This window comes from Rutidosis leptorrhynchoides, chromosome 2 (genome assembly GCF_046630445.1).
Source record: "Rutidosis leptorrhynchoides isolate AG116_Rl617_1_P2 chromosome 2, CSIRO_AGI_Rlap_v1, whole genome shotgun sequence".
Lineage (NCBI taxonomy): Eukaryota > Viridiplantae > Streptophyta > Magnoliopsida > Asterales > Asteraceae > Rutidosis > Rutidosis leptorrhynchoides.
This window is the reverse complement of record NC_092334.1, coordinates 708,930,726-708,942,823: the sequence shown is the minus strand read 5'-3', so window position 1 is coordinate 708,942,823 and position 12,098 is coordinate 708,930,726. Positions and strand designations below refer to the sequence as shown.

At 33.5% G+C, this 12,098-nt stretch overlaps 1 protein-coding gene and 1 non-coding gene across 2 annotated transcripts; both read left to right on the top strand.

Moving 5' to 3' along the window:
• The first annotated feature begins 2,768 nt into the window (after positions 1-2,768).
• Positions 2,769-9,101, top strand: LOC139894182 (protein SAWADEE HOMEODOMAIN HOMOLOG 1). Its single transcript, XM_071877390.1, has 9 exons — positions 2,769-2,975; positions 6,615-6,700; positions 7,037-7,082; positions 7,298-7,469; positions 7,667-7,730; positions 7,839-7,890; positions 8,175-8,318; positions 8,540-8,659; positions 8,917-9,101. Exons 1-9 carry the CDS (start codon positions 2,928-2,930, stop codon positions 8,956-8,958), a joined length of 774 nt encoding a protein of 257 aa, XP_071733491.1. The 5' UTR covers positions 2,769-2,927; the 3' UTR covers positions 8,959-9,101.
• A 727-nt stretch (positions 9,102-9,828) lies between these two features.
• Positions 9,829-9,901, top strand: TRNAK-CUU (transfer RNA lysine (anticodon CUU)). The gene has a single exon. It is a non-coding gene; the product is annotated as a tRNA-Lys (tRNA).
• The last annotated feature ends 2,197 nt before the right edge of the window (positions 9,902-12,098 follow it).

Below are 12,098 nucleotides of genomic sequence, written 5' to 3'. Positions count from 1 at the left end.
TGAGTACTACTAAGTTCATATATGCTTCTTCAGTGATTGAATGTTAATTAATTACTCGTAATATATTAAATATTTTGTGCACGTGATCTTTGATCTGAATATCATGATCTCTATCAAGAACATTATATTATATCTATCTTTAAATAACGTGCAAATGTCAAGAACACAAATATAAAGTTTCGATGTGTGTAGAGTGACCGGTTGAAGTCACCTCCTTCCACCATCGTTGGCGGGCAACGAGTAGGGTGTTCCTCCACCTTACTAAGTCAAGCTTCTAATGATTCAAGTAACCAATAAAGAACAATTGAGAATTAAAAAAATTATATATTGAGAGAACTTTACAAGAGAGAATATAAGAACTTTGAGGTGTGTTGTGTCAAATTAGGTGACCTTATTTATACTGTTCTTACTGCATAATAGATGACTAGTATAAAACTAAATGAGTGGCTAGGATCAAAGTACTAGGAATTTCAAATATGTATCTAATTATAGAGATATCCATAGACTTTTCACTCGATTCAAAAGATGATTCAATGAGGGAGTCTTAGAAATTTTCATGGAATTCTTAGGCCTTTCTTGATTTTGAGTTAACATCAATTACAACCGTTAGATAACTACTTCCTCTGTCCCATAATAAGTGTCATATTTGACTTTCAAGGTTTTACTTTCAAAATTTTGACTTCAATTATTTTTATTTGTGTTAAGTAGTACTGTATTTGATTAAACTTACATGAATGTATTCGGTTTTAAAATGTGTTTTCATTTATATAAGTTTCATCAAATATTATATAGAAAAAACAAAAATATTAGAAGTCATAAATATAGAAATAATACCTTAAAAAGTCAAACATGACACTTATTATGGGACGGAGAGAGTATTTTAAATCATAATCTCACCACTAATTAGGGTGATGGTGTCATATTTCTCTCTCTTATTTTTAAACATTAGTTTACATTTTAACCACCGATTTAAATTTAATCGCTGACTAAACCACTCTCGACGAGGTTAGCCCACTCTAAGCCATGCCATCAAGGGTGCAAATGTCATTATCATGCCCTCAATTAGTCCTAACAACCATGCCGTCACTTTTGTAATTAAATAGCATAACACAGAACGAAGCTCAATGGCATTTTGGGTTGTACTTTGGTCTTGAACTCTTGTAAAATAATTTGTTTAACTAATTTGATGATGTCATAATATGGCATGGTGAGAAAGTATGTCATTGATGACATTATTCGTGTCCCAAGAAAAAATAATAGGAAACTATTCTAATTTGGTTGTCTGTCCTAATGAGAAAGAAGGAGGAAGAATGTAATTGTTGGAAGTTGTTTTAGAACTCTAAGCAAAACATTGAATTAGTTTCTAACAAGGTTGCAAAATTCGCTATTTGGTGAACAGAACTTTAAAAGGGGTAATCTGTAATTTATGGATTAAATGAATTGTACTTATTATACATCTAAGTCTAAGTAATATGTTTCAAAATAATGTGTAAACATAAAAAAAAAATCATAAACATTAATACAATTGCTTAAAATCGTTAATTTTGTTTAAAAACTTTAAAATTTCAGTTTAAATTCATGTTAAAATATTGATCAATTTTGAATTTGACCGACTTTGATCAACAAATCCAATTATGAAAAATTAATCGAAACTAACCGATTAATTAATCGAATCTTAATAAATCGAAACGAATTGTTTTAACCGATTAAATAATCGAAGTTTAATAAATCGAAACAAATTGTTTTAAAAAAGAGTAGTCGATGATTAATTAGATTTTTTACAGCGATTTCTAATAGCAGAGTAATCATAAGGTAAGGCCGCTTGCAATGTCTCGCCATTCACCACCGTTAACAACTGCCACCAGGTCACAGCCACCACCAGCAAACCGCCACCAGGCCCGCCAGTGGTGCCTGCAACGAAGGTAACGGTTGGATAGTGGGCCCCACGTTAATACTTTTTTGTTTTTTTTATTAATTCGGTTGATTGATTGTTTAATTATTTAAATCACATATATATTGATTATGGTCACTTGAATTGGCGTGAACTCCCTAAATATGCAGGTATGTATCATCACCAATCATCTTCAAATTTTCATGAATTCATTTCGATTAGATTGATTTATAAACGAAATTTTGACCTAGCAGTATTTGTAGTTCCTTCTATTTTGTTAAATTATTTGATTTGATGAACTGAATCTGTAAATTAATGTATTAGTTTGAAATTAGGTTTAAATATCGAATTATGATTTGTGTTTATATATAGATTTTGGTGTGATCTGTTTAGTTTTTGATAGTTTGATATGATTTGGGGATTCTGAAGGTATTAATTTGTGTAATTAAGTTTAGCAAGATGTGGCTAGAGCTGTAGTACCATGTATTGATTTGTGTTTATATAGATTCTGAAGGTATTAATTTGTAATCGGTATTTTTTATTTTTTTTTTAGTTTATAAATGTTATTTATATTTATATTTAACGTTTTAAATAATAATTAAAAATGAGTAAAGTGAGGTGGTGAAGTTTATGATAGTGAGTGTTTAATTAAAAGAATGTGAAAAAAATGTTAAAGTATTTGTACTGATGTAAAGCTTACATGGCAGGAAAAATGTATGTTAAAGAATTGAAGAATTGCAATTGGTCTAAGGTTGAAAACTAAAAGTCAAAATTCTTCAAAATTCTAAAACAAGCGATAGTGACAGTTTGATAGTTTCGATACATACCTCATTCATCGAAACACTTTCACTCTTATATACTTAATAATACTTAGATTCCATATATAAAACCAAAAACAAAAACCCTAATTTAATTCTAGTTTGATTTCGGTTTAAAATTCACCTCAAAATCCACTTGAACGCAGTTTTAATTACTGACTTTTTCGTTTTCAGTTCATCAAATTGATCATCAGAATCATCAAATTGAAGAAGTGATAATGGAAACTGATGAAATTGAAAATGTTTCTGAATTTACACTCTCTGAGGTATATTTTATTACCATTTTGCTATAATGTATTCATCAATCAATTGCTATAATGTATTCATCAACATCTATATCATATCGCATACATAATATATGTACATGTATATGTAATTAGTACATTTTTCGATTATAGTTGTTGACTTTCGATCTTTTCATTTTTTAATTTCAGTCTCTGTTTGATGTTCTGCATTTGCTTAAATATGCCGAAACGATTAGTAAAGTTAGGGAGCCAATGATATCTACAGGATAGCAAAAGCTAGGGAGCGAAGGCGTAGGGATCTAGATAACATCAAGTTTATCAAAAATGAAGCTGGTCAAACTTTGGTAAAGGAAGACGAAATTAGGAAAAGATGGGAAGGATATTTCTCTTCCCTTTTCATTGGAGGAAGACCCGAGCGTCTCGAAGATCTGCAAGACTCTGATTTAGAACAACACCAGAACAACATGGATTGTGAGGGGATCAACCAAGAGGAAGTACGATCGGCATTACGAACGATGGGGAGAAATAAAGCTGTGGGACCGGACCAGATCCCCATTGAGGCGTGGCGGTGCCTTGGCGACGACGGTGTTAGGTGGCTGACTTGCCTTTTCAACATGACGTTTCGAAGCGCTAAAATGCCTATGGAATGGAGACTGAGCGAGACTATTCCCATCTATAAGAACAAGGGGATGCTCAAATTTGCGGTAATTATAGAGGCATAAAACTACTTAGTCATACTATGAAGCTTTGGGAGAGAGTGATTGAGACTAGACTTCGATGCGAAACAAATGTTTCGGATAACCAATTTGGTTTCATGCCAGGGCGCTCCTCGATAGAGGCAATCCATATTATTAGGAACCTGATGGAGAAGTATAGAGAAAAGCAAAAGAACCTAGAGATGATTTTCCTAGACTTGGAAAAGGCCTACGATTGCGTCCCACGAAACTTGATTTGGAGGACTCTTAATGGTAGAAGTATCCCGAGTAGATATATTAGTGTTATTAGGGATATGTACGAAGGTGCGAAGTCCTGCGTTCGAACGCCGGTGGGAAATACTGAAGTTTTCCCAATAGAAGTAGGTCTGCATCAGGGATCGGCCCTTAGCCCTTTTCTTTTCGCTTTGATCCTTGACGAGCTTTCTCGAGGAATACAAGAGTGTATTCCTTGGTGCTTGGTTTTTGCTGATGATATTGTGCTTGTTTCTGAATCTAAGGATGAGCTTAATAGAAGACTTGAGCAATGGAGGGTGGCCTTAGAAAGTAATGGGCTACATATTAGTAGACAAAAAAACGGAATACCTTAGATGTGATTTCGATAGGAACAACGATGAACTAGACGATGGAGTGAACATCTGTATTGGAGACCATATCTTGCATCCACAAACTTCGTTTAGATACCTAGGTTCGGTGCTCCACAAATCGGGAAGGATAGATGAAGACGTATCGCACCGTATTAAAGTAGGGTGGCTGAAGTGGAGAGCGGCGACTGGAGTCTTATGCGACAAGAAGATCCCCTTAAGCTGAAAGGGAAATTCTTTAAGGTGGCAATTAGACCGGCCATGTTATATGGATCAGAGTGTTGGCCAATGACGAAGGCGCAAGAGAGAAGGATGGAGGTGGCAGAGATGAGGATGCTTAGGTGGACATGCGGCAAAACCATGTTGGATATGATTCCAAATAGTGTTTTTAGGGAGAACCTGAATATTAGAAGCATCATCGATAAACTAAGAAAGGAACGACTTCGATGGTTTGGACACGTGAAGAGGCGACCTCTTACTGCCCCTGTTAGGAGGGTAGAGGCACTTACGGTTGACGGTGTAAGGAGAAGGGGTAGACCTACTCGTAGGTGGGAGGATAGAATAAAGCTCGACTTGAAGGAGCTTTTATTGACCGAGGACATGACTTCTGATAGGAATGCGTGGAGGGCTAGAATTAGATTAGACGAGTAGATCTAAGTAGGTATGTGGGTAGGGGCGTATGTGTCTTCTGCTATTGTGTTCTATGTACGATTGTCTATGTATGTATGTTTTCCCCCTGTACAGTGATTTTTGTATTCTTATGTATATTTTTCTGTGTTTGTATGGTTGTATGGGTATGTAGGTATGTAGGTTTCTAGGTATGTATGTTTATGTTTGTTTGTTTGTTTGTGTGCATAAATGTTTGCTTTATGTTGCTTAGGTAGGGATGTTGTATGTAGCTGTGTATGTATGTATGTATGTATGTATGTATGTATGTATGTATGTATGCATGCATACACGCATTTGTGAGGTATGTTAAGGTATGTATGTATGCATGCATGCTTGTATGCTTGTATATATTTATGTATGTATGCATGTATATATGTATGTATGCGTATGTAGGTATGTTGGTACGTATGTATGCGTGTTTGTGTGCATGTAGGTATGTACGTAGGTTTGCCCCATGTATGTATGTAGTTATGCATGTTTATGTGTGTTCATGGTTGTTTGTATATGTTCATATTTGTTTATTGCTCTTTTAGTGTAGCTTCTCTTCATTAGGTTTGAGCTCCGCATGGCATTTTTTTTTTTTTTTTTTTTACGGCTCTATTAAGTGAATGAACAACTCACGTCGATCTATTGGCGATGTAACTACCGCTTAGAGCCTAAAGTGAACTCCAGGCATGATTTAAAACCCATGAAAATTTGACTCTACCATTTTCATGGCGTTTCCTTTTTTCATTTATGTTGTATTATATATATATATATATATATATATATATATATATATATATATATAATTTTATTTTTATTTTTATTTATTTATTTATTTATTTTTATTTTATTATTATTATTATTATTATTATTATTTTATTTTTATTTTTTATTTTTTATTTTTTAACTTTTTTTATTTTTTTTTTATTTTTTTTTATTTTTTGGGCCGGAGGTCCCCATAGAATCAATCTGTCTATCCGTCGAACATAGAGAGGGAAGACTTTCTCTAGCCTTGGAGTGTTTTCACTCGGGAGGAGAAATGACTTCTCTTTATTCTAGGGTAGAGGAAGGATTGTCTACGTCTCACCTCCCCCATACCCTACACATGTGGGATTGGGTTTTGTTGTTGTTGTTGTTGTTGTTGATTAGTAAAGTTGTGAACTTGTTTGTTTATTTTTTGTGAGATAGAATGATAAAGTACTTTTCTGTTTTTAATAAAATGAGCTTTGATGTAAGATACTATGTTTATGTTTATTGTTAAATTTCAAATGTGATATGCAGCCTAAACTCTGTAATTAAATAATTTACATAACCAAATTAGATTTTATAAAGTTATAGGAGCTGATACAAATACATACATGAATATATTGTTTTTACATCTTAATTAAGACTTTGTTAAAGATCTGTTACTGCTCGTAAGTTGCAGAGTTGGACAAGGTTGTAAGATTGTATGGTGAAGCAATGTAGAACTATTGACTTGCATATGAAATTTAATCTGTTTGACAGTTGCCTATAATTGACCGGAACCGGAGCAGAGTGTGTCTAACGAACATTTCACACATACTTCTATATCTGAATTATGTTTGATTATTAATCAAGTGCCAAGTTGGCTCAGTTTTCTTCTTTAATGTGGGTCTTTTAAAAATACCTTATTATTATTAATGTTAAATATCAGATGGATAACACCTTCTGCTCTCTTCATTCGGCAGGTACTGGAAATGGAACACTTATACAAGAAACGAGGTGATGAACTACAACAGCAGGAGCACTGTGAAGAACTCGCAACCAAGTTCAGGTAAAGTTTGAGGCAAGGTTGCAAAAATCGTTACTAAAGGAGTACTCGGTCGGGATTTTTGAAGGAGTAGAAACTCGGGAGTACTCGGATGTTGATCAATTTTGACTTTGATAGATTCTGACCGAGTTTTGACCGATTTTGCAAATAATCCCGAATTTTACCGAGTTTTGACCTATTTTCCGAGTTTTGACCGTGTTTGACTGAGTTTGACCGAGTACTCCCCTAGCTGCAATAACCGTGAACTCGCCGAGTAATTCCGAATGAAAGGATTTTGACTTCAAGATGGTAGTTCCATTAGCTTACGTCATTATACTAATCCTTTTATCTCGTATGAAGCCGCTCGGATAACAGAAATGGAAAATCAACTGTATCATGGGATCAGGTTAGTTGTATATCTTTACTGATATATGAGGTGTGGTTTAATCGAATAAGTTTAGTACCGATACAATTGGTAATCTTCCATATCACTCTAACTGGGTCTAATGAATCCACCTGTTACAAAATCTTAGCAATCTTGATTTCTCTCTATAAACCCGTTAACGCCCTAACCTTGGTTATCTACTACCTAATGACCTGCATTTTGTTTTCCGTAAATAGGTACACAACTGGTTCCTTGATAGACAAACATTTGCAAAAGTTAAGAGTAAAAGCTTGGCTGATGCAGTAACAAAGAAGCTTCCAATCATAAACTCTTCACCAAATGCTCTGAAAAAATTTGTTGCCAAGTCAGAAGCATGGGCCGAAGCTGAAAAGCTTAAAAAGCCTAAAGGTTCTTTATTTTTAATCAAAATTTTCTGTATTTGTTTTTGAGCATTTAAATAAAAAGATACGCTTCTAATGTAACTTCAATGTGCACTGTTTTGGTTTTTGAACCAATTACAAGCCTGAATGAAGACATCTAAGAAAGAAATCTATACATGATTTAAAGAATATTTAAAATCTGACATTTAAATCTTGATTCGACAGCTCAAAGAGTTGCTGAACTTTCAGATTTGATGTATGAAGCTATTTCATCAAAGGATTGTGCTTGGTGAGTAACATTAAATACATGCAATGATTCTGAAAAAACATCTTCTAAAATGGCTATGACTTGCTCGATTTCTGAAATACGTTTGCATATTATCTGTCAACTTTACAGGTTTGACGTTGCTCAATTCATGACCTTTAGGATTATGCACAGTGGCGAGCTCGTAAGATTTTGTTATTACAATTATTCACAGTATGGTTATGGGTCGAAGTGGCTTAATGGGAGGGTCAGTTGGGTTGAGTAATGAGTCAAAATTTGGCAATTTTATCTATAATATGATAAGAAAGAGATCACATTTAATTGGGGTAATCTGGAACACTCTTCGTCAAATTAGTGTGTCAACACAAGAACTATACCTTATTAATAACTTTTTTTTTTTGATAAAATTATTATGGAGGTTTTATGCATATCAAAGAATCTCATGCATATGTTTCATTTTCGTTACAGGAAGTTCGTGTGAGATTTTCTGGTTTTAGTCCTGATGAAGATGAGTGGGTGAACGTAAGAACGCAACTTCGTGAGCGGTCAATCCCGTTGGTGGCTTCAGAATGTGACAAGGTCAACATTGGTGATCTTGTGCTATGCTACAGGGTACGGTCTATATTTTTCTTTCCTTTTGTTGGTTGCTATGCTCTTAGTTACTCTAAGTTGGGCAAATGGGTGGGGTTGCAGGTCAAAACGGGTTGGTTGACTCGTCACCAATAAAATACAACCCAAATCACCTGTTTTTCAACAAATGGGCTGAAATTTCTTTATCTGCTTGTGTATCAAGGCTCCTCTAATAGTTTGTTTATTTTGTTGGTAACGCTCAGGCAAACGAAGATCACGCGCTTTATTCTGATGCACATGTTACAAAGGTTGAAAGGCAGATGCATGATAATGAGAACTGCACTTGCACCTTTGTGGTTCGGTTCCAGTATGATGGTGTCGAGGTAATTTATATTGGATATATCATTCATCCTCCTGATTTGTCTCGTTATATATCAGAAAATGCATTTTACCAATAGAAAACTGTAACGACTGCAAGGCATTTCAAGCCAATTATTAGTAATATTTTTCGTTCGACAAGAAGCATTTCATTTCAACCCAACATGACCCAACACATTTCACTACGGAAAAAATTATTCATCATCAGTTGTTGCCTAACCGGCCCACTTGTTATTTCTAACCTTTTTGTGTATTTTAACAGATGGATGTTAAGTGTAATGAGATATGTCGTAGGCCCTCATAAAGGTTTCTAGTTCGAGAACTGGAGATAAGCTTTGAATTTTCGAGCTTGTACCGCACATTCCCATTGCAGACTCCCAGTTCATTTATAATGGCTACCTTGATGTGTATTATGTATCGTAAGAAGAATACTTATTATAATGGTGTATTATAGATTTGGAAGCAAATAATCAAAAACTAAACTTGAGCCTAGATGGTTACCATGTCATTATGTCTATCAGGTGATTAGGGTAATGCGTGTGGTAATGGATTTTTAAGTTCTGGTTGGTTTTCTGGTTAATTAAACCTTATCGGTGACACGAAATAGACATCTTGTGACTGTGGCATGTGGTCAAGTAAAATAAACGTGTTTCGAGTGGTTTAGTATAAATATGTTGTTTGAAAAGGTTTTTTTTGAAGGTAAGAGTAGCAAACATGTATAAATGTTGTTTTCTAGTCTCCAGAGGCACCAAAAGAAAATATAATTCTTGAGATTATTTGAAGTAAGTTGGTTTTTCATTTTTGAGCTGGGTTTAGGCTTCATCAGTTTTTTGGTCTTGTGAGATTATTGAATTTTCACAAAGTCTTTATGACAAGAATTTCATATTATATCTAAATCATTATATGGGTGATGGATATGTCCAACAAGTTTTTTTTGATAAATCCACCCACATTACACATTATATAAACTCATTTTTACATTCCTATTAGCTGGTAAAAAATAAGGTTTCTTTTTTTCTTAAATTAAGTTGGTAACAATTTTTTTTTTATTTTTTATTTTTATTTTTTGTTAAAACTCATATATTACTGAGCACTAAATTGAAATGGTGATAATAATTCTCTCTGTTATTAATTTATTGGTATAATTAATTTTTGTTTCGACATCAACCAACTAGCCCGTCTAGCTCAGTTGGTAGAGCGCAAGGCTCTTAACCTTGTGGTCGTGGGTTCGAGCCCCACGGTGGGCGTTTTTAATTTTTTTTTTTTTTTTTTTTTTTTCAGGTTCAGTTACTCCGAAAATAGTACTTTACACTTATGTATCAGTTTAAAACAAGATATAGTTTACAAAAACATTTTTTAATTATGTTAAAAAATACTACTCAAGTAAAACATGTCAAAAATAGATATGTGATGATAAACGACTAAACGTTACCATTCAACATAAATAGTAAAACATATAAATATTCCATTACATTTAGTCATTTATACTTAATATATGTTCCAAATGTTAAGTTTAGAAAAGATAATAAGGAGTTAAATATAGGAGATTGTAATGCCGTAAATACCATGAACCAATTAAGTTTCAACAAATTCTTGTTATAAAATCACATACGTTCTTATCAAAATTAGAACCCCTAAAAACAAAATCAAGAACGGTTGAGAGAAGGAGGAGAAAGTAAAGTTGCGAGTACCAAAGAGAAAAACACGTACTAATGAAAGACACTTGCATTGATGACTCTTGGATGGATGAACATTGAAGTTTGAAGATATTTCAACTCTTCAAAATTCTACGAGAAAATATTTTTATAGTTATTTTTGTCTTTATGCATGCCTTTTGAGTGTAAACAACGTTGATTTACTTTTATTTTGAATAAATATATGAGACTAAAACGTACTTTTATATCGAAATGTTAGTTTATATAGTTCTAGGCACAACTTCATGAATTTTTTTAGCCGGTAAATGGTTAATCAAATTACTCATATATATATACTTATTAACCACTTTAACTGAATTAACTTAGACTGTTATTAACCGAACTACACACATTGGAGATTGCTATCGGTTAATGGGCAAATTCCAATAAAAGCCCCGTATAGAGTTTCAAGTCATGTCCATTTTTTTTAAAGTAAATCATATGCATACACAAGAACCCAGTCAAAAATTAACCAGCCTTTTGGTAACTAGCTTTTGCACTACACATATTTAAAATCCAGTACGCATTCCCCTTTCGTTTGTGTTCACTTTAACCTCACACTTTTGCGTTCGATCACTTTTATATATATATATATATATACATACATATATCATATGGAGTTTCCGTATGGAGTGGAGAATTTTTTCTTGACTCATGGTTAGAGAAATGACCTCTCTTATACGCTACGGTAGAGGAATGATTGTCTACATCTCACCTCCCTCATATCCCGCAAGTGCGGGATTGGATATTGTTGTTGTTGTTATTGTTGTTGTATCATTTTCTAAAGCCTGGACATGGCCTTTCCGTATGGAGTTTCACGTTTGATTGTTTGAAACTTAGTCACCAATGTCATCAACCTTTTCAGTGTTTGTGAAATACTTCTATACTCCGTATAAACTTAAACTATAAAGCAACATATGAAAGGTGAAAAAGACCTTTTACTAAAGTTGAACCTTTTAATATAATTCAATTCAATTCAATTCAATGGGCACGCCGATCATGGGCGCCCCTAGTATATTTTATATTCAAAGTTCATTTGTTTTTAGGTACCACTTTATTCACACCTTTTTACTTTTCGTAAATTAAGGCTGTTTGCATTACGTATGAACGTTTTAATTTCCCTACACGGATAATTAAGAAACTTACCATTTACTCATTCTTATACGAGTAGTATATATATATATGTGTTTGGTAACTGCATTTTCTTATCCCTGTTTTCATCTCCTGTTATCTTCTACTGCGAATTCTCCAATGACTGAATTTTTTGATGCTAAATTTTTATAGTTGAAAATGAGTCGTCCTATCTCAATTACAAATTGGAAGGTTGTTTGCATATGTATATGTATGTAAATATATATTATTTGAAAAAAAAATCATCTTTGCCACGATAAAAAAGTAAAAATGAGACATCTAGCTATGGTAGAAATAAAAGAGAGGTGAAAGTTGATAAACAAGATACAACAAGCAAGACAGTAGGATTCGGTCACACAGCTGTATGCAACTCAATTCGAAACTAATAAATAAAAAGCAAACCAAAATCTGAAAAAGTGGATAATCATTGATTACTATTACTAAATTGGTCTATAGTTTACTTATGGGTAAATAATTGGTTCTTTTGAAGGGTACGAAAAAAAGGGTAGTGTCAACACGACATATATAAAGATGGTGTCAAACTTGTACTGCTTCGTATTCTTTATTTTTCTAAAGTTTAATGGTTTATTGACTTTATTCAATCACTTCAAATTGTTTC